The 24,329-nt window shown below is 42.1% G+C and overlaps 1 protein-coding gene across 3 annotated transcripts in view; it reads left to right on the top strand.

Moving 5' to 3' along the window:
• Positions 1-24,329, top strand: part of LOC143782651 (colorectal mutant cancer protein-like) — a 90,741-nt gene that overhangs the window by 8,460 nt on the left and 57,952 nt on the right. For 2 of the 3 annotated variants that reach the window (XM_077270361.1, XM_077270371.1), the window contains exons 3-4: positions 4,760-4,929; positions 19,154-19,312. In XM_077270361.1, the coding sequence (XP_077126476.1) occupies positions 4,760-4,929; positions 19,154-19,312 (329 nt within the window). Of the gene's footprint in view, positions 1-173; positions 319-4,759; positions 4,930-19,153; positions 19,313-24,329 lie in introns of those variants that run through there. The other variant, XM_077270354.1, reaches the window with a different exon arrangement.

The raw sequence follows: 24,329 nt of genomic DNA, 5'->3' as shown, positions 1-24,329 counted from the left end.
TGGGTTTTTATGTTTGGCTGCTGTCACACATGAAAAGACGCTTTTTATTACAAAAAATAGTTTTTGCATCACAACATTTTGAGTTCTATAAATTTTCTATATTTTGACAGTCAGAGTCATGTTATGGCTTGTTTTTTGCAGGACGAGTTGACGTTTTTATTGGTACCATTTTCGGGCACATGACTTTTTTTTATTGTTTTCTATTCCGATTTTAGGGAGGCAGAATGAAAAAAACAGCAATTCAGGAATTTCTATTTTGGACGGGGGTTTATGCCATTCCGTTTGTGGTAAAATTGATAAGGCAGTTTTATTCTTCGGGTAAGAATGATTACAGCGATACCTCATTTATATCGTTTTCTTATGTTTTGGCGCTTTTACACAATAAAAACTATTTTATTGTAAAAATAATTATTTTTGTATCCATTTCTTGTAAGAGCTTTAACTTTTTATTTTTTCGCTGATGGAGCTGTGTGATGGCTTGTTTTTTGTGGGACAAGATGACATTTTCAGTTGTACCATGTTTATTTATATCTGTCTTTTTGATCATATTTTAATTCCACTTTTTGTTTGGCGATATGATGATAAAGCATTGTTTTTGCCTTGTTTTTTTATTTTTTTTATGGTGTTCACTAAAGCGGTTAACTAGTTGGACAGTTTTTGCAGGTTTGGTCGTTGCAGACGCAATGATACCAAATATGTGTACTTTTATTTATATTTTTTTTTCTATTCAAATATTTATTTATAGATACAATATTTTTTCTTTTTTTATTATTTTTTTTTTAGATTTTTACAATTATTTAAAAAAGGTTTTTTTTAACTTTTAACCTTTTTACTTTGTCCCACTATGTGACAATCATTTTTGCAGGCTGATCGCTTCTACAGCATGGGAATGCAGAAGCATGCTGTAGAAACTGTCAGCTCTGCACTTGAGTCGCCCGCCAGGGCCGTGGGGTACCCGGTACCGGGTCCAGTGTTCACAGGGGGATATCCATGTCGCCCATGTAAAAGGGGAAAGTCTTTAAAGGGGATTTGGTGAATAGAGTTTATGTTCGTGACGCCACCTGTGGTGTTCGGTCAATGGGGACCAACACTGCTTTAAGGGGTCCTCTGGGGTGATGTTATGGCAGCTAGATGGTATAACTTCCCACAGGTGAAGTGTATCCCCAGGGCTCCCGTGGTGTAGATGGAAGATGGTGAGGAGTGCAATAAAGAATGAGGACACAAGGTTGCAGTCTCTTTACCTTGGTTTACTGAAGACTTCAGCATCCACAGTCCAGGGCACTAGATCACAGGGCAGGCAGCGTCTGGCCAGCTTGAAGGCAAGTTAGGAGTCCCCTTACCCAGGTGGAAATCAAAAGCCTTCCTCTAGCGCCGTGGTGGTGTAGTTCCTTACTGCTTAAAGCTTCACATAAGGTCCTCACAGATGTTTTCTCTCTCTTTCTTTGTCCCCCGGATAGGATAGGACATAACCCGTATGACTGGTGGCTTGAGGCTGTTTATAGGGACTCTAGAACTCCCCAGCCTCTGAGGGGTCCCACCGTGCCTCCTGGGTGTTAGGTCGGACAGGTAACTTAAAGTTCGGCTGTCCTGCCGGTCTCTGATGTAAGTCATAGAGGTCCTTACAACCTCAGTGTTCCGCCTACCGGTCTCTGCGCCTCAGAAGGAGGCAGCCTGCTTGGGTATTGGTATTCTCTCCTGTGCTTTGCTCTCCTGCATGCTCTCTTCAATGTATTTGGCTTTCTCAATGTCTCTTTCCAGGAACTGCAGCTACACAGCTCCGTAAACCCTTCCTTTGCCTCAGACTGATCCAGTCTGTTTCCTGGCAAGACTGAACTAACCCTCCCTACAGACTACCAGTTATATATAAATATATATATATATATATATATATATATATATATATATTGAAAAAATTAGAACAGCATCATATTACCACACTTGCAGTGCAAAGCTTTCCAGACCAGTGTTCAGATGGTTCCAATAATATGAGAAAAAAAGGAAAACAGCACAAAGAAAGTAACAAAAAAGTGGGTCTTTAATGCCTGGACGGCGTGGCAACCCTCAGTTGCTTCTCTGGAGTATTATTGTGGCTAAAATGACATGGTCTTGATTGTACAGGTGACGAGAGTGAGCTGAGGGGGACTGTCCACCCCCTGTTCTCTCTGTGTCCTTGTTGGGATACAGGAGGTCCCACTTAATTGGGGAGGGCTGTCCTGTGTCTTTTTGGACTTATGTCCTAGACTGTCTATGCCACTAAGATATAATCAAGATGCTAAGAGGTAGTGAGTGCCTTCATATATACATATATAGCATTCCTATCAGCCATGCAGATATATATAAAAAGAGATAAATATTTTTGGATACGACATTTTTTGAGTCATGGCACTATGAGCTGATTGGTAAGTTAGCGCTAAAAGAACTACAAAAAAATCAAACATATTTTCTTTATTTCGGTCCCGTTCTTTTTCCTTTGGGAATTAGGTCCTTTTTCCCTTTTCCAAAATGGCGCCGACGTTCCTAGAACGCTAGTGCGCAGGCGCCTACCACAATCCTTTGCTTGCTTGTTCTGACGCAACAGACATGCGCAGTAACCCTATGGGGACGCTGAGAACAAAAAACATGTGGTGTTGTGCTGTAAGTACGTCTCTGACTTAATTTCTAAATAGATTGGGACATCTGTGGGATTTTAATTGATTATTAATAGATTTGGTTCACAATCACATTGCACTTTATTTATAAAATATCAGGTTTGATGTTTATCTATTTTTAATAGAATATGTACGTATGCACTTTATTGTAATATGATATTGGATGGATATTGAAGATATATGTGCAAATAATGTTTTAGTGATTAATTAATGAGCAACATGTGTAATACCTATATATACTCACTCTATTTGTATGTTCACTGCTTGAAAAAGGATTGGAAAATCCGAAACGTTGCCACGCCGTCCAGGCATTAAAGACCCACTTTTTTGTTACTTTCTTTGTGCTGTTTTCCTTTTTTTCTCATATATATATATATATATATATATATATATATATATATATATATAGGGAGTCACCTAGCAAGTAGGATCAAAAGCTCCCCCTGGTGGCCTGGAGTGTGAATGTGTTGCATGTTTGTGGTACCTGGTTGCAGTTATCCCTTCTTGCCTTCAAGCGTACCATCACTCTCCCCGTGAGGAAAGCAATGCTACTGTGATGACCAGGACCCTGGGGCGCCACACACTGACAGAGAGACTTGCTGATCATGGACTGCGCATGATCAGCATGTTTCCTAGCTCTGGTGACTCGGATGTCGTCATGACGGCATTCGGTCACCATGGCAATGATCGGGATCCCGCGTCACACAGCGGGGTCTCCAATCCAAAGGCAGAGGGGCTGTCAGCCCTCTGCCTGCACCCAGAATGCTGCTATCGTGTTTGATTGCAGCATTTCGGGGTTAAAGTGCCAAGAGCAGTGTGTGACCACTCCTGGCACTTAGTGTCCGATATCAGCTATCAGAATCAGCTGGCACCCGGCTGCGATCGCCCACACACCACCAGTGTGCGTGGGCGATCGCGCAGACGTGATAATCTGTCCGTGGTCAAATAGGCCCAGGTCACATAGATGGATTATTATGTCTGATGTCAAAAAGGGGTTAATAGGGTTCATCTGGTGAGGTGAATTCACTAACCCTCAGATCATGATGAACACAAGCTTGAAGTGAGAACAAATTCAGATAACCGTTCTTTATGCTTACAGCAGACAAAGGGTTAATCAGCAGGTTTGAGCCAGGAAGTATACAGTATGTAGGTTGTAAAAACAGGAATTTGCAGAGATGATTGCAGTCAAGAGTACTAGATGGTGGCAAACTTGAAACAAGCACATGGTAACTGAACACGAAGCGTACATATTCAATACTCAGATCCACTTGAGTATCTAAGTTGGCCTTAAAAGGCCTTGGCTTATGATGTTGTTGACGTTTTTTTCCGGTGAACTTGTGAAGCCTGACATAGAACACAGCTATGAGTGGTGGCTATAGATAAGGGAAGGGAGTAGGGCCTGGCCATATAGCCCAAACACCTGTGAAACATTTATGGGAGTGAGTAAAAAGGAAAGCAGCAAAATTTAGACTCAAAATCATGTAAAAAAATATTCCAGTCATGAGTCGGGAAAGTCAACGAGTCCGATGTCAATAGCCAAGAGGGCAGAGACGAAGTTGTAGTCAGATAACAGTCCAAGGTCAGAATACCAGAAAGCGGATCAGAGCAAAAGGGGTAATACAAAATGGTAGTCAATATTAAAATCCAGAGTCTGTCAACAAAGTATCAGAAAATCAGAATGCTGAGAACAAGGCACAGAGGAACAAGCCACACAAAGCTGAAAGCTGCAAGCTGCGACCGGCAGCTATCTGGGCCAGACAGCTCAGTTAAGTAGCTAAGTAATCACTGGAACAGGGAGCACAAAAGGAAGCTCAGCACGTTCTAGACTCCAATTGGATGGCCGAGGTGTCAACAAAAACACAGACAGCTCAGCATACCCCTACACCAGACTGGATAACGGAGCTGTCAATCACTGCACAGACAGCTCAGCACGCCCCCGCACCAGACTGGACGACTGAGCTGTCAATCACTGGCTCCTAAGACACTCTGATGGATGCAATCATTACACTAACAATGGAGCAACTGCTTTAAGTTAAAACATTTTATAGCATTTTTTGTTGTTATATACTTATCCATTGATATTAGTTTATTTTTTTAATCTTTTTTTTCAGCATATCAGAATGACTTGTTCTTACAGCTGCAGGAAGTGATCTCTTCCCTGGAAACATGTGCCTTCTCATGGAGAAATCCACCTGGAAACAGGTCAAGGGAAGAAAGTGTGACATTCCCCCATGATCTCTGTACTCATGAAAAAACACAAATCATGCATGGATGTAATCAGGTATGAAATTATTATATATCTAAAATTAATTCTATAATTTTATCCATAAAGCCGATTTGATATGAAAATAAAAATAAGTGACTATGTTACATAAACCTGATTCATATTGACAATCATTTCCCAGTTTTCTGAATGCTGCCATCTCTCATGATGTGAAGGAGAGGGCCTAAAACTGTCCCTGGAACTGGGACCCTAACTATCCCTATCCCAAGGATACTCTTAATGGTACAGCAGACTGGGTCTCCAACCTTACTATGCTCCTGTTTCTAAACTGTCCCCTCCCCCACCCCATGAGGCAGGGGTAACTGAAAGCCACTATCATACAAAACACTCACCAAAAATAGGGAGGAGCATATGGAAAGGGACAAATGAACAAACTAAATTGGAATAAGAATGAGGAGATATACACTCACGAAACCACTGCACACAAAACACTCAAGCAACTACTCAAACTCCAACACTACACAGCTCATCACTTTGAGGAAGAAGATTATTTCACCGACAAGGAAGAAACACCCTAGAGCTAGAATATGTAGGGAGAGGAAATAATATCAGCAGCTGAGAGCAATAATGCTGTATGTTCTCAGCCAGCACGGAAAGAGTCCATAACCTTTTCAGCACTTATGGAAAGGAAATCCATTTATAATAGGACACAAATCACACTGTCTCTAAAGAGGACCTGCGATTCATTACCTGTTGTGACTTTTTAATTCTAGGTCTCCCAGAGGGACGTGACATCCTCGTGACGCCAGCAGTGCAAACAATTTATATTTTCATTCTGATTGCCTTCATCACTTATAGATACGATTTCCTCTAGTCTACACTGATTTACCGAAATTTAGAAGCAGAATTAGGCCTCGTTTACAGCTACCTTATTTTACACTGCATCTTGTGCAATGAGATTTTTGCTGCACACCTTGCATTTGGCAGCAGAAGTATTAAACTAAGAACTGTTTTCTTCTAGTGAAACAATAGTGTAATATTTGAAAAGAGGATAACTGATAGTTGATCTTCTGGACTTGAAAGAATATACAGTGACATGTAAAAGTTTGGGCACCCCTGGTCAAAATTACTGTTATTGTGAACTGTTAAGCAAGTTGAAGATCATATGATCTCTAAAAGACCTAAAGTTGAAGATGACACCGTTCCTTTGTATTTTAGGTAGATATATATATATATATATAATAGAATAAAAAAATAAAAAACGGAATGCACTCACGAATCTCAAAAAACAGCTTTATTCAATCTTCATGGATAAAACTTCATGGCCGGGGGAAGAGGAGTGGAGATCGGGCGAGCAGGAGGAGACGACGGCCGTTTCGCGCAGTGCTTGCGCTTCAACGGGTCTGCATGAGTGAGGGCCGGGTGGTGGACGGGATATGTCGGCCAACAGACACACCCCCACACCCAAACCCTCCCACTTGCCGAGAAATACAAACATTAAAAAGCACTTATTAAAAACAGCAAAACCAAAATTGCACACTATAAATAATTTAGAATATATACGGAAATAATCAAAGAAATTGCTAACAATAAGAAACCTTCTTATCTATACAGTTGAAATAACCATTAACATTAATAGCATTCCAAAAACTTACGAATACATTTAGATATAGAACCTCTCTACTTGATAAAGATTGCAGGGAAATTTACAAAAAGATTGACATGTCAACTCTGTCGTTGAAACCTAGAGGACCCATTGCGCCAGTGCGCATGATCCATCTAGCTTCATGCCTCAAGAGAATATTATCCCAATTACCCCCCCGAACAGGTAAATTAACTCTTTCAATACCCTCAAATGTTAGCACTGCGGGATTACCATCATGTTTATCCTTAATATGGGAAATCAATCTAGGAACACCTTTACCAGAAAGCACAGACTTAAAATGCTCACGGAATCTAACATATAGGGGACGAATAGTTTTCCCTATATAAAAATACTTACATGGGCAGAAGATAATGTACACTACATGATCAGTTTTACAAGTTATAAAATCAGTAACCAGATGATCTATACCTCCCATATGTAACAAACGCTCCGTGATATGCTGATTACAAAATGGACAATGTCCACATTTAAAATTTCCCTTCGGAATGCCAGAACTCAACCAATTGTTGTTACATTTCACAATCCGGTTCCTGACCAATCTGTCTCTTAATCTCGTACTGCGTCTGTTGGCTATTAAGGGACCCCTCGCTACAATGTCCGCTATATTCTTATCACGCTTCAAAATGTGCCAATTCCTTCTAATTGATGAGCGTATATGATTGTCCATAGCACTAAAGCGAAAACAGAATGCAAATCTCTTACCTTTATTCATTCTCCTCTTATAACACATTAACCCAACCTCCTCACTTTCTACCACTCTGTCTAAGGCTGACTGAACCAAATTTTCGGGGTAACCCCTCTGCCTAAATCTATCTTTCATTTCCGTTGATTGCCTAAAAAAACCTTCATCCGTATTATTTACTCTTCTGATTCGGAGAAACTGGCTGTAGGGTAAAGCGTGTTTAACGTGCCTGGGGTGATAGCTGTCAAAATGTAACATTGAATTGGTCGCTACTGATTTCCTATATAGAGAGGTACAGACAGTCCCCTCTCTAATCTCTACTAACACATCTAGAAATTCCAATGATTGTTCCCCAAAAACTGACGTAAATGACATATTCATTTCATTATTCTTGTTCAGGAAAGCTCCAAAATCGTTAAACTATTCTTTTGTGCCATCCCATACAATGACTATGTCGTCGACATACCTGAAATACAATTTAATGTGTTTCAAATAGATGTTACTATCAGAATAAATATATTTTTCCTCAAAAAGCCCTAAGAATAAATTAGCGTACGTACAAGCTATTGGCGTACCCATTGCTGTGCCCACTTCTTGTATGTACCACCTGTCTAAGAAAGTGAAAGCATTATGGGTTAAAATAAAATTTAAACCTCACATACAAAATCAATAAAATTTTGACTATTACCCGTGGAACCCAATATTTGTTCGATGGCATCAACTCCCATCTTTTGAGGGATGTTGGGGTCACAGTAACCAATCTATATACTGGGATAAGGGCTCAGTAAGTGAACCCGTCCCAGAAACAATGGGTCGCCCTGGGGGATGATCTATAGATTTATGGACTTTTGGGATATAGTACCAATGAGGTTTAATAGGATAATCAGGTAGTAACTTTTCAGCTTTTTTCTGGGAAATCACACCCCGCTCGACATGTTTTCTCAAAAAGGACGTCAGTTCATTTTTATATTTATGCGTTGGATCACCGGACAGTGGTTTATATGTTCTATCATCTGACAGTTGTTTCAAGGATTCAGATACGTACATTGACCTGGGGAGCAAAACGATCTTACCCCCTTTATCAGCTGGTCTTTCTATCGTGTCATCCCATGCTCTTATTTCTTTCATAGCTTTAATCTCCACTAATGTGAGATTAGGGGGAGCTCTGTCATACATCAGGGCTTCAACATCACTGATCACCTGCGCCTCAAATAAGTCAATCAGATTTCCAGGTGAGGTAGGGGGCATGTAATTAGATGAAACTCCCCCAATAAAGGGCTTCATTTGTACAGTATCAATATCCTCATATGTATTAGAGCTATCCGATATACTCAATAATAATTCTGCATCTTTTTTTATATCTGCCAATGCACCCGTACCAGCCATAAATCCCAATGGACCAATCTGACATGGATTTTCCCCTTCCGGGACCCTGTCAGATTGGGATTGATTTATAAATGATTTATGTAGATGAATTTTTCTGATATATTTAAATAAGTCAATTTTAAATTCTGTAAAGTCAAACTCTTGCAGAATACTATAACCTAAACCCTTCGAAAGCAGCGACAAATGTGCTTCAGTCAAGTTATGTGTGGTAAGATTAAGTACCGCATCCTCGAGGGGAACCGCTAATACCGCCGTGTCCACGCCACATGTTTCCGTTTGTGTGGACGACCCCCTGCGTTTCTTCCTTCTGCCCCTCCTGGTTTTTCGCCTAAAGGGAGCGATGTTTCAATGTTACTGGGTGTTTCCACTGGTAACTGTTCACAAAAACTCGCAGAGGTAGCTGCCTCTTCACTGAGACTTGAATCCGACTCTGTAGTTATGTAGTCTCTCTTTTGTCCTTGATTTTTAATCTTAGAGAAACGTTTTTTTCTCTGCCACTTGTTAGTATTTGAACCCATCGTCATGTCCTCATGTCTTGCTTTCCGTTTGTTCCAAGAAAAAATATGTCCTGTTTCAAAATCTGTCTTGTCCCGTATAAATTTATCTTTTTTTCTTTGTTTTATATCAGCTTGAATAGGAATTAATTTGCTATCCAACTTTTTATTAAAAGTATTCCATTGACTTTGTGTCTGTTGGCCGACATATCCCGTCCACCACCCGGCCCTCACTCATGCAGACCCGTTGAAGCGCAAGCACTGCGCGAAACGGCCGTCGTCTCCTCCTGCTCACCCGAGCTCCACTCCTCCTCCCCTGGCCATGACGTTTTATCCATGAAGATTGAATAAAGCTGTTTTTTTTAAGATTGGTGAGTGCATTCCGTTTTTTCATTTTTTATTCTATGGAACATATCTGTTTTTCTATGGAGTTGCACCCGGAATCTTATGGTGTGACTGTCTTGGATAAAGATGACTTATAAATACCGGCTTCAGTTCAATTAATAAGCTTTAGGCAGTGCTGTTCACTTTTTTTCTTTGTTTCTGCTATATATATAGATAGATAGATAGATAGATAGATAGATAGATAGATAGATAGATAGATAGATAGATATAGATATCTATATATATATATATATATATATATATATATATGTATATACCTATATATAGTTTTTTTTACATTTTAAAAATTACAAAAAGGAAAATGGGCCAATGCAAAAGTTTGAGCATCCTTGGAGATTTGTGTGGTCAGATAACAATTGATCAAGGTTTCAGAACTTAATTAGCCTGTTAGAGTTATGGATTTTTCACTATCGTCGTTAGGAAGGGCCAGGTGATGCAATTTTCCCAGTTTTATAAAAAACCCAGCCTGCTCTAACCTTGTGCCAAAAACAGCAGCCATGAGTTCTTCTAAGCAGCTGCCTAGAATTCTGAACGTGAAAATGGTGGAGACCTACAAAGCAGAAGAAGGCTATAAGAAGATAGCAAAGCATTTTCAAATTGCCCTTTCCTCATTTTGAAATGGAATTAAGAAATCATAGAATTTTAGAGTTGGAAGGGACCTCAATGGTCATGGGGTCCAAACCCCTGCTGCTCAATGCAGTATTCACTAAACCATCTCAGACAGATGTCTGTCCAGCCTCTGTTTAAAGACTCCTTGTGAAGGAGAACGCACCACCTCTCGTGGCAGCCTGTTCCACTCATTGATCACCCTCACTGTCAAAAAGTGTTTTCTAATATCTAATCTGTATCTTCTCCCTTTCAGTTTCATTTCCATTGCTTTTCATGTTTCCATGTTCAAATGAGAATAAGCATGATCATTCTACACCGCGGCGTCCCTTCAGCTATTTGTACATAGCTATTAAGTCTCCTCATAGCCTTCTTTTTTGCAAGCTAAACATTCCCAGATCCTTTAACCGTTCCTCATAGGACATACTTTGCAGTCCGCTCACATCCTGGTATCTCTTCTCTGAACTTGCTCCAGTTTTTCAATGTCTTTTTTAAAATGTGGTGCCCAGAACTTGACACAGTATTCCAGATGAGGCCTGACCAAGGAGGCGTAAAGGGGGATAATTACTTAACATGATCTAGGCTATATACCTCTCTTAATACATCCTAGAACGGTTTGCCTATTTTGCTGATGCATCACACTGTGCAGTCTGTGATCTATTGGTTTACCCAACTCTTTTTCACACATGTTGTTGCTTAGTTCTATTCCTCCCATTCTGTAGATTTAATTTTCATTTTTCTTGCCCAGATGTAGAATCTTGCATTTCTCCCTGTTAAATACCATTTGATTAGTCGTTGTCAATTGTTTAAGCTTATCTAGATCCTTCTGAATCCTTTCTCTATCTTTTCTAGTGTTAGTTATCGCTCCTAGCTTTGTATTGTCTGCAAATTTGATCAGTTTACCTTCAGTTTCCATATCTAGATCAATTATAAAAATGTTGAACAACACTGGGGCCAGGACAGAGCCTTGTTGTACCCCACTTGAAACACTCTTCCAATTGGATGTGCAACTATTTATTACCACTCTTTGAGTACGATCACTGAGCCAGTTATGGGCAGTAGGGGATAACGAGAAAGCCCAAGATTGAGGATCTTCCTTGAGTAAGGAAATAATTATTCCCATCCGCTGAGTCTCATCCCCAGAAGATCAAGGTCTCAGTGAAAACAACGATTTGCAACCCTCCCTGAACGTACAAAACTTATTGTTTTCACCAGCAAAGGTGTCAGGGAGCTTGACCGAGGGTTCAGGAGAGTGCAAGGCGACATGTACAGAATCGCCAGGCCTGCTGACAACATGGGGGTGTTACCCTGCACCGTCTTAGCCATCTCCGTGAACTATTTCTGTAATTGAGTATAGGACGTGGCCAGGGCCCTATGTTCCACTTACAAATCCCGCATCATCTGTGTCAAACTGGACACCTGGTCATCAAGATTGCACACACAACCTCCACCAGGGGGTATGGGTGAATGAAAATAGGTACACTCACAGAGAAACCACAGAGCAGCAGGCAGGAGCCACTAGGTGGTGAAAGAGTAGTCAGACAAGCCAGGTCAGCAACAGAGAGGGAACGAAGTACCAGAGGTCACAGCAATACACGTGGTCAGAAATAAGCCTAAGAAATCAGAGCCAGTCGGGAGCAGGAAAGCTAGAGACGGAAGACAAAAGAACAGGTCAAGGGGCAAGCCAAGTCAAACACCCGGAGGTCACAACACAGAGAGTGAGTCTTACAACGAGCGAAGTCACATGGAAAACAGGAAAGGGACCTAGGTAAACGGGCAGAAAACAAATCAGGGTATAACGGGGTCAGCTGCTCAAGGCAGAGACGGGAACTATAATTGACACTGCTTGCAGATAACAGCGGACTTAAATAGCCAGACAGATAAAATTAACCCCCGCATGACCATCCCAGGGAAGGAATAATCAGAAACAAACCTTGGACTGGATCATGACACTCCCATCCTTCTTGGAAATTTCTGTCCTTTAGAAAATCCAGCCACTGGACCTTTCCTACCCTCTTTCTGAGTCCATTGAAATCTTCCTTTTTGAAGTCCAACCTTAAAGAGAAGTTGGCGGAATACTTGTCTGGGTCTGAAGTCCTAGTGCGCACCGATAACAACTCTCTGGCTCACTTGGAGAATGCAAAGTTGGGAGCTTTGGAACAGCGCTGGGTGGCGCTAATGACCAAATATCAGTATAAAATCACCCACAGAAGGGGGGCTGAAAACACTCATGCAGATGCACTCTCTAGAGTGACACACAAGAAGCCTAGTCTCAACTGAGATGAGGAGTTAGAGGCTGAAGAGGTTCCCGAGTTTCAAGATTCTGCCAGGATGTTGGCAGCTACACAGGAACAGGTACAAGCAGTTCCCCATGAAAATCTATTAGGGCAGCATCGAGATGACTGGGTATGGATCCAACAGGAAGACAGAGAGCTCGCACAAATACGACAGTGGGTGGCACTTAAACAACTGCCCTGCCTGAGTGAGAGGGAGGCCCTGTCTCCTGGGTCATTACAAATTCTTCAGCAATGGGAGAGAATGCAATTAGAGAATGGACTGTTATATTGGAAGATCCAATTACAACGGGCCCTGTCCGTCACTTGGCAAGTGGTGATTCCCAAGACGCTGTTACATAAAGTGGCTATGGAGGCACATGAGAGAGGAGCTCACTTTGGCCAGGAAAAGACCTTTCAGTGTCTACAGAAGCTGGTTTACCACCGCTTGCTGAAGTCAGTAGTAGAAGAAGTGTGCCAGCTCTGTAGCAGCTGTGAGTTGGCTAAACCTCCAGAACAGAGAGCCCCTGCACAAACGATTGTAACCTCGGCACCTTTAGAAGTGTTGATGATCAACTATTTGGCAATATGCCACGTCCTTCAGCGGTATGAACATTGCTTGGTAATGACAGATCTTTTCACCAAATTTGCCGTTGTGACCCCGACTCGGAACCAAACAGCGGACTCCGCAGCACTTGCCATCTGCAAGAACTTCATCCAAGTGTACGAATGTATCCACTCAGATCATGGTGCCTGTTTTCTGGGACGAGTAATGGAGGAACTCCATCGCTTATACCAAATCGGGAAGTCTCGGATGATGCCCTACCATCCTCAAGGCAATGGAGCATGCGAGCGGTTCAATCGGACTCTCATTCAGATGTTAGAACCCTAGAGGAACACCGCAAAGTGCGATGGCCAGAATTCATAGCAGAGTTGGTGTGGGTCTATAACAACCAAGTACATCGCACCACGGGGTACACTCCCTACACCCTGCTCTTTGGAAGACCGAGAGCAGAGACTACAGAGCTGGAACTGGACCCAGAAGAGGACTACCCACGGATGGGGGTGTCCACCTGGGTATGGGAACATCGCCATTGTCTGCAGACATTACATCATCTGGTGTGGACCAGGTTTGAAGAGCTGGAACATCCGGAGGTAGCTCCTCTGCGATGGACAGTTCTACAGGCCAGAGATCTGGTATTAGTATGAGACAAACATCCTAGAAATAAACTAGAGTACTGATGGGGAAAAAAACATTGTATCGTGTGAAGCGATGAGTCAACTCTGAAGGACCCGTCTATGAAGGTCAACCTGAAGCAGAAGAAAATGCCCCCACTCGTCTCGTGCACTGAAATATGCTACGTCCATGCGTGTCAAGAGACCCTGCACAAGAAGAAGAAAAGAAACCCAGTACTCCTGAGGATCTTCCTTCAGTCACTTATGATTGTGAAGAGGAAGTATGTCTTGAACCGTCACAAGTAGGCCCAGAAGAAGGGCAGATACCTGAGGCTTCTGAAATTCCTGAAATGGCTGTTTTTTTACCAGTTCCAGGCGCGTCCTTGACCCCATCAGTGAACCGGACTCAACTACCCAACTTGATTCAACGGCTACTACTAGTTTATGACGTTCTGAACGTTCGACTGCAGGAAAAGCTCCTAACCGATATGAGCAAGACCAATTTGTTTGGCAACAAATCATCCAAGGAGTAGGAGAATGTCAATGCATCCTACAGGAACTCTCGTGGAATGGCGAGCACAAAGAGAGGGGAATGTAAGGAGAAGAAACGGACCAGGCATACCTTTTCCGTTGTGGATTCGAAACTGTTGAAACTGTCACCCAAGTTGCACAGGGGAAAGCTTAAAACCTCGGACGGACCTTTGCACTCAGTGTTAGGGGGCGCGGCTATATGAAAGAAGCTGCAGAGTGTGGGAAGCATGGCAGACTTGGTGGGAACGTGCAGCACGCAGGAGGACATGGTCAGGGCTCCGACTAGTGTGCAACGGGATGGAGCAGGTCCAAGCCTAAAGGGACTGCAGACAGAGACCAGCAAGTATACGCTGACACCGGAGATCGTTAGTGACAAAATCCCCTTTCAGGACTTAGATGCGCGTGCTGAGACAAGAACGCCAGGTGACCTGCTGTGAACTGTTTCCTGACACACCAGCTTGCATCTGCCAAGTAACATCATACTCTGGCAGTGTTAGAGACTGTGACGGTACCGCTACTCTGCCTTGTGGACCCAAGACCCCTGTCAGGACAGCGAGGATACACCGCCGCCGCCAGGACCCCCATCAGGACGACAGGGATTCACCGCCGCCACCAGGAACCAGAACGCCATCTTCCTCAGGACACTGCCGGACGCCTTATGTGCCAAAACCTTGGTGCCACCGCTTGAATTCAGGATTCCAGATTCTGACGTCGTTGGACTGATAAGTGTAACATTACTGAACTTCCCCTTTAAATTGCCGGCATCTGTTTTATTCCACGTTAACATTTACTGCTCTAATCAGTTTAATCCCCTTTTCTCCCTGCCTGGAATATCCACTGTTAAAATAAATCCCACATTAACCCTTGCTCTGCCTCCAGTCCGTTACTGCATCCCGCATCCTGCTTATATACTGTATATATATATAGATAGATATATATATATATATAGATAGATATATACATATATATACATACATTGCATTGCAAAAGTATTCGGCCCCCTGGAACTTTTCAACTTTTTCCCACATATCATGCTTCAAACATAAATATACTAAATGTAAATTTTTGGTGAAGAATCAACAACGAGTGGAACACAATTGTGAAGTTGAACGAAATTTATTGGTTATTTTAACCCCTTAGTGACAGAGCCAATTTGGTATTTAATGACCGAGCCAATTTTTACAATTCTGACCACTGTCACTTTGAGGTTATAACTTAGGAACGCTTTAACAGATCCCGCTGATTCTGAGATTGTTTTTTTCGTGACATATTGTACTACATGTTAGTGGTAAAATTTCTTCGATATTACTTGCATTTATTTATTAAAAAAACTGAAATATGGCGAAAATTTTGAAAATTTTGCAATTTTCAAACTTTGAATTTTTATGCCCTTACATCAGAGAGATATGTCACACAAAACAGCTACTAGCCTGCTTGATTACCCATGGGGATTCCCTAGCAACCAGGCAACCCCCACATGTACTCAGCTTGGCTACTAGCTGTAAATCATTCAGCTGCTGAGATGAAAACTAAATCTCCCTGAGCAGTCATAAATACTCAGCGGTCACCCGAGCGTGCTCGGGAAAACCGCTCATCACTAATCTTTAGGTCTTTCAAATTTCAGAGGTCATTTCATCTTAAAATTTCTTAACTGTTCACAGTAGCAGTAATTTTGCCCAAACTTTTACATGCCACTGTATGGTTATTAAATCCATGCGGTTTTAAGTATAATTTATAATTGTTTATTCTGGAACACTGAAGTGGTCAGCAGATTTTTACATATGGAAGTGGTGGTATAGCTGTGTGGGCTCTTGTTCTCCACTAACAATTATACCTGTTTTTGTGGAGTATGAATGTTTCAGTAATGAGTACTCTAGTGTAGAAGGATATGGAAATCAGGCTGGGAATGCACTGGGGGGGTGTCATTGGATATGGAAGAAGCATATCAGTTGGATTGATACATCACCAGTGCACTTTCAGTCTGATTTGTATATGGCTTCCACTATATATTCCTCTTGACTGGCACATCAGGTCTCTACAATAAAAGAGTATCATTTTTATTGGAGGACAAGCACCTGCACAGCCATACCACTACTTCCAAACTAAAATGTGCTGACTGGTTCTCTTTAAGTATTCTTTTTTATTCAGCTGCTAAAGTCATGGAAAAGTCTTTAGTGTGCAATCCATGTTCTACCAAACAAAGCAATGGGGGCACCACGATCGGTGGGACTCAACCCAGGTCTAAACAACTGAAACACATATGAAAAGAGAAAAGGTAGACCTGACAAAATGGGAGTCACCACCATGTGAATATAAAATATCAGATAACAACCTTTATTCAACACTTATGCAAAAGACAGAACATTTAAAAACATTTAAAAAGGGATCACACATATCCCTGAACCAAATAGCCTATAATAAGGCCAAAGCACCGCACCCCCTAATGAAGGGTTAAATTCACATGCCCAATATAGTGAACAAAGAAAGACCCTGTACACTAGCTCAATTGCTACAAATCAACAGTCCCCCGGTCCAAATAGTGGCAAGCGGTGTTTGTCTAATAACAAATATACCAGCGCCCCATGATGGCATAAAACCTGAAAGACAATAATAATTAGCACAATCCTTAGATATTTAGCATGTGTAGAAATGTTATGACCATGCAGGGATAAAATACCCACCTAAGCAAAAGAGACCGGTGACCCAGAGTGCAGGAGCAAGAAATAACCCGTAAATGCCAGTCATAAGCACAATAGCATAATAGCATACAAGGGCATGTGTACCCTAACACAGGTGAGTGCGGGCGACAGACACCCAACGCGTGTCGCCACACAGCGGTGGCTTCGTCAGGGGTAAACTACCCCTGACGAAGCCACCGCTGTGTGGCGACACGCGTTGGGTGTCTGTCGCCCGCACTCACCTGTGTTAGGGTACACATGCCCTTGTATGCTATTATGCTATTGTGCTTATGACTGGCATTTACGGGTTATTTCTTGCTCCTGCACTCTGGGTCACCGGTCTCTTTTGCTTAGGTGGGTATTTTATCCCTGCATGGTCATAACATTTCTACACATGCTAAATATCTAAGGATTGTGCTAATTATTATTGTCTTTCAGGTTTTATGCCATCATGGGGCGCTGGTATATTTGTTATTAGACAAACACCGCTTGCCACTATTTGGACCGGGGGACTGTTGATTTGTAGCAATTGAGCTAGTGTACAGGGTCTTTCTTTGTTCACTATATTGGGCATGTGAATTTAACCCTTCATTAGGGGGTGCGGTGCTTTGGCCTTATTATAGGCTATTTGGTTCAGGGATATGTGTGATCCCTTTTTAAATGTTTTTAAATGTTCTGTCTTTTGCATAAGTGTTGAATAAAGGTTGTTATCTGATATTTTATATTCACATGGTGGTGACTCCCATTTTGTCAGGTCTACCTTTTCTCTTTTCATATGCAATCCATGTTCTACATAACTTTTTAAAAACAATGTGTGGCTATACAATATCAAGAGGTATAGCCACCACTGTGAAGCAGGAGCGGTAAGTTATCTTGCCTACACAGTATCTCACATCTAATATCCATTGAGGATGGCTGAGATCGTTGAAGCACACATTCTATCTCATGCATGTTAGGACCTTGCCAAGTCACCGGTCATCTGCTCTATTGAGTTCTATAGAACAGCTCCTGAACACACAGTAAGGGTATGTGCACACGTAGAAAAGTCCACTGCGGATTTTTCCACAGCGGATTTGATAAATCCGCAGGTCAAAAGCAATGCTTTATTGCGGATTTACCGCTGTTTTTGTGCGGATTCCACTGCGGTTTTACACCTGCGGTTTTCTATTATGGAGCAGGTGTAAAACCGCTGCGGATTCCGCACAAAGAATTGACATGCTGCGGAATGTAAACCGCTGCATTTCCACACGTTTTTTTCCGCACGTTTTTTTCCGCATCATTTGCACTGCGTATTGCGTTTCCCATAGGTTTACATTGTACTGTAAATGCATAGGAAACTGCTGCGGATCCGCAGCTGCGGAAACGCTGCAGATCCGCAGCTAAATCCGCAGCGTGTGCACATAGCCTAACTCAGGAGCTGCACTCAGTCAAGAACTTCTGCAGCACTCCCTGATTAAGCAAGTAGCCTGCAATGGAACTGGAGGTGAGGTGACACAGCAAAGAGAAACAACCCATTTAAGTACCTGTTTTAGTACCTTCAAATTGAATGAAAATACTTATGATTTTAATCCAAGTCTAGGAGTAAATCACATTTAATCCTAGTATGATCAACATACTGTCACAATATTGACATAATCTTTAGACAGCTTTCATATGGCTTTAATTTTTATTCTATTTTGTGCTCATATTACAGATACAATAGCCAGAATTGTGGTTCATGAGCTAGGCTAGATACACATAACATTTGTGGCCAATGTCATGTGCATATGCTCAGTTGATATGCGCCCAACAGTGGCTACAGTCAGGATGGATGCCAAAGCATCCTTCCACCATAGGGACCCATTGTAAAAAAAGTATACGTCTGTATAGGAAAGGGTAGGTATTAAACAGTTAAAGAAATGGTGTATAGGCGCAACCCTTCAAGTGTATATGGTAGGCTAAGTTCACAAAAGCAATATATATCTCACTATCTATCTAGGAGATTCAGTTGTTGTGTTCATAATAAGGCTGCAGTCACACTAGCAGTATTTGGTCAGTATTTTACATCAGTATTTGTAAACCAAAACCAGGAGTGGGTGATAAATACAGAAGTGGTGTCGTGTTTCTATTATACTTTTCCTCTGATTGTTCCACTCCTGGTTTTGGCTTACAAATACTGATGTAAAATACTGACCAAATACTGCTAGTGTGACAGCAGCCATAAATGGTGATAGAAAGCACACGTATTATGATTGCCTAAAAGTGGCCTTAGCTTTTGTTCAACTTTGAATCTTAGTATGCAAGTCTGAATGAGGCCTTGCACGTGAATTTAAGCAGTAGTTCAATCAGCAGTGAAATCGATATATAAAGGCTATTGGCACTAATAACCCACTCTTTTCTTACAGAGTTCTGTTGATGATAAGGTTTTACAGTCTGAAATTACACAATTCCGGGAGAATAATGCAGCATTAAGGGTCAAACTGGGGCTTGCAGACAAGGAGCTCAGTAGGTCAAGAGCCACACTCAGCATCTTCAAGGAGGAAAAGGACAAACTACAAATCAAGGTGATTACTTTTGTTAATATAATTATAAGGAATTAAGGATACATCCCATGCTGTGCTGTAATCGAAGAACAAACACAATGAGACTGTCTCAGTGCTAGTGGTGACTCTCTATGTCCCTATAGTATTTTTTTTAGTAATTTGTTACTTGACTCTTCTATTTTTGTGTTCATATTCAATGTTGAAAATCTCACTCATAAGTAAATACTTTCAGTTGCTTCATGCAAATGGCCTCTTAAAGTGAATCCACCATCAGGTTTTTGCTACCCTGTCTGAAAGCAGCATGATGTAGAGACAGACACCCGGATACCAAGGCTATATCACTTATTGTGCTTTTTACTGTAGTTTTTATAAGACCACTGTTTTATCTTCTGCAGATCAACCAGTTCACTGAAAGCTGAGCTCTGTATCACCCAGCCGACACACATGATTGACCGCTTTTTGTGAACAACTTGCTTAGGCAGAAAGCTGCCAATCAGTGGTGGAGCAAGGTTATACAGAGCACATAAATATGGGAGACTACTATGGTTGCAATAGGAGATTACCTTTAGTCCTCTAGTGATAATCTCCTGCTGATAAAACAGTGATTGTATGAAAACTACAGGAACCAGCCCAATAATTGATGCATCACAACAATCAGTGTCTCTGCCTGTACATCATGCTGCTCTCAGATTAGATAGCAAAAACCTGGTAAGTGATTTTCTTTCTTCCATTCCTTGCACTTGGCTTGGACATGTCAATTCCTAAGGGCAAAATTAGATATAAACACTCTTATTATAACAGGGAAAAATAAGTATTGCAAAACAAATATTTTATCTTCAGTTTCTGAAAAAAAGCACTGGGTGCATAAATTACTCAGCTTTTTACAGCATTTCAACTGTAATAAGAGAGTCTTCCATATACTGTAGCCACAATTTTTTTCAAGCTGTTAGTTTCCTTGCTGGGATCACACTGAGAAAGACGCCTCAATTGGCTTGAAAAGTTTTTTAATTTGTAACTAAGGCCTATTGAAGGTTGTGAAAAATATGGAGGCTATAATTTCTTGCCAATCAACTATCATATCTGGTTCAAGATAATATTCCTCCTACAAAGTGTGAAGCTGAGACAGGAAACCATTCTCAGTAGGTGACCAAGCTAAATTCATGCCTCCGACCTTCCATAGAGAAGTTATGAACTATCATAGGTTTTGGAGTTTCCGCTGCCAGAGCAAGTGGGAGGGAGACTAGGACCATCCTGGAGGACGGGGAAGGCGAAGGGAGTAACTGACCAAGGGGTTAACTACACATGCGACAATGTGGGTCTTCGTTCTCTGCCAAGGGAGGTCACGCCGTGCAGTGTGTTGGAAGAAAACAGAAATAACTGGTTTCCACACCTCCCATGTGGTTGCCAGCATCCAATGGCCAAACAGCAAGCCGGTAACTGACATTTGTATCCTCTACTTATACTTTTGTACTACCTCCTGTATTTGCACATCTGACCATTGTATATAACTATTGTGTATATAGTGTATTGTCTTGTGTACCCTTAAGGTGATTAAATATATAATTTAACCTTGGGCTGCTGTTTTATCTCGGTCCACGAATCTATACGTGCGTGTTCTCGGTTTTTACCTTCATATGCTACCGGGGCTGGCTTCTGGCTCCATATAATCCTGTTAATGGACCGGGCTTATGTCTAATAAGGAACTGGTGGCAGTCCTACCAGGCTGGCAGCGCTCTGTTTCACTGTTGCTAGTAAAAGGGGTCTCTCAGCCTGTCAGAGTTGTGAGCGAGTGTGGTGCCACATCAGCGGCTGCGTGGGCCACCTTCTCTCACTCCCTGGGCCTCTGTGGACAAGGGGTGTCTGTGTAAAACTGTGCCAAGCTGACCTTACATGTCCCCAAGGGGTGCGGAACATCACGTTGGTGCAAGTGCGAAAGACCATACCGCATGGTCCCTCCAACTTAATAGTGACGTCAGGCGGTGTGGTGAGGTACGGGTTCATCACAAAGGTAATTCAAGGGAACCTGTCACCAGAAAAACGCTATTAACCTGCAGATCTGGGGTTAATCTGCAGGTTAATAGCGCTATAATGCTGGTCACCACCTGCACGTAGCCTAACGCTGTGGGGAGAAAATTAACTTTATTCTCCCCAGCAGCGTTCACATTTTAGGCACGGGGGGGCCCCAGCACTGGTTCAGTCACCGCAGAGTATACAGAGCGGCGGCTTTAACTGCACCCTCGGCTCTGACTAACAACTGAGCCCCAATGCAGAAAGAGTGTCAGTGAGGGCTGGAAGCGGTTACAGCAGACTCAGACTCTGCATACTTAAAGCGGTGACTGAACCTATGTTGGTACCTCCCCGTGACTGAAACCACGCCCCTGTCACTGACTGACACTGGCTCTGCATTGGGGCTCAACTGTCAGGGCCAGGAGTGCGGTTTCAGTCATGGAGGCAGCGTCGGCTCCGATTCAGTCACCACTCTATATAGAGAGTAGCAGCTGTAATCTCGCAGCCGGGCCCTGACTGACACTGGCTCAGCATTAGTGCAGTTGTCAGTCAGGGCCGAAGGTGCGGTTACAGCTCTGTATTCTCAGAGCGCTGACTGAATCAGCACTGGCGCCGACCACATGACTGAAACGAGAAAGCTGCTGGGGAGAATAAAGTTAATTTTCTCCCCGCAGGGTTGGGCTACGTGAAGGTGCCGAACAACATTATAACACTATTAACCCCATATCTGCAGGTTAATTGCATTTTTTCTGGTGACAGGTTCCCTTTAACCCCTTCTGGACATGCACCGTACATGTACTGCTCTGCAGGAGCTGTGTTCCTGCAAACAGCAGTACATAAGCACAAGCAATAATCATTAAGCACATCATGTAATCAAAGGCCAAGAGTATATTACCATGAAAACTCCCCCAGTATACCCAGACAGCATATCGCCAGGTGAAATACTCCAAAAAGCATATTTTACACTAGAGAGAGAGAGAGTATCAACAACACCAGGAAAGTAACTAAAAAGTTAATCTTTATTAAACATATATCCAAATTACATATAACATAAAAATAGAAAAAGAGGAGGAAACAAAGCAGGTACACAAAGGAAAGGTCACTTGTCCACTATATAACCTGGGAGAGCACTTGAATATATGATTCTAAGTAGTCAGAAAAAAGAGACCGGGTGCACAGGTATTCCTTATCATGCAGTAGTCTCACAGGTATAGCCATAAGCACAGCACCATCAAGTCCGTTCAACGCATATTTTGTCAAAAACAGTGCTCACCCATAGTAAGTCAGGACAATGCGGTGGCCTTCCCATGACCCCTGACGCGCGTTTCGCGTGATTGCTTTCTCAAAGGGGAGATGATGTACACGATCGCGTGGCCTCACGCTGAGTGAGATCTGACACCTCGCAGCAACACCCATTTAACCCATCTGATACCGCTGTCAGTAGTGACAGCAGCATAGATGAGTATTGCGCAGGGAATTAGTTCTCTGCGCACTTCCATCTGCGCACTTCCATCAGGATAACACGATGTGATCGCCTTGTCCTGATGGTCTCCATGGAGACCCCCGGCCGCAAGATGGACGCGGGGTCCTTCAAGGTACTGCAGGAAAGGTGACTTGTGAGCGCCTGCTGAGAGGAGCTTATATTCCTCCTTCCATGCCTGTGAGATGCAGAGTATCAGATTGGCGATCTGACACCTTACATGTCTTGATGTCCCAGGATGGGACAATGTAAAAAAAAAAATAATTCATATATATATATATATATATATATATATATATATATCAAAAAAGAAGGCAGCACTCCATTTTTCCAAGTAGATATAGGATTTATTCAAATCCACATGTCAGTGCGACGTTTCAGCTCTATTGAGCTTTTCTCAAGCAGTGGATACAGGTTCCTTAGTGCATTTATATAGTACTCAAACATCCTTAATTACCGCCATTTGTGCTTAATTATATTCAGATATATTAAATAAAGTGCATCTGTGCATTTGTGCATTTATAAGTGTTAATACTGACGGCCACGCCGTTCTTACCGCTGCAGGAGTCTGTTACTGATGGAGGACGCCATTACTTCTGTCGGCGTTCACAAATATCTAATGCGCATGTCCGCTGTGTCATACCACTAAGTTGAACTGCAAGCCAATTGGATAAGCTTGGCGCATGCGCAGTAGCGCTAAATTTCGCCATTTTCTTGTAGATATAATTACTAGAGCTCCAAATGTACAAAAAGGGGGCGTATCAATGTGCTTTTGAGTACGTAAGTGGGCATAACTATATCTAATGCCACCACTTATTTAAATTACGCATACCCTTTAACACTGCTATTAAGCATAAGCACCATATCTATTTCCAAAACCATCTAGGTCCTACATGGACACTAGTTCCTATAAATATATGTAATAAACGCATATGGGACATTATAATCACCACCCTGACACTGCGAGTATAGCCTTAACAGGCCGTACCTCACAGATCAGATAGCATTCGGTCGTGGGCAAGTCAAACCACCGTCAGGCTGCCCACAATCCGGATCGCCATAAAGTGGTGACATGCCCCAGCGTATTAACAAAATTCTCTCATCAGATACATAACAGGTACTATAGCCTCATTTTAGCTCACTTTATTAAATTGGCCTCAGTTCAACAAGATACTTATATGTCAAATTAATCAAATTATATAATAAATTTACAACAAGTAATAACATTTTTATATAATGCATGTCCTCCATGTTCACTTTGTCCTTCACAGCGGTAATTCGGCCTGGTCGACTTCTTATCTATATAAAGGATAAAATAAGAAAAGTGCATTAGTGCCTCTTCTTAACTTAAAAACAACAACAAAATAGCAATAACATGGGACCATATAACCATACATTACAATCAAATAATCGTATGCATCTTAAAATCTACATTAAGACCCCCAGGTTTTAGGGTATTGAGCTCGTATATCCACATAAGTTCTTTCTTTTTGAGGATTGATTCTCTATCTCCCCCTCTTCTCTGTAAAGGGACAGTATCAATAATTTTAA

This window comes from Ranitomeya variabilis, chromosome 1, assembly GCF_051348905.1.
Source record: "Ranitomeya variabilis isolate aRanVar5 chromosome 1, aRanVar5.hap1, whole genome shotgun sequence".
Lineage (NCBI taxonomy): Eukaryota > Metazoa > Chordata > Amphibia > Anura > Dendrobatidae > Ranitomeya > Ranitomeya variabilis.
The sequence above is the reverse complement of the archived record's forward strand: the minus strand, read 5'-3'. Positions and strand labels throughout refer to the sequence as shown.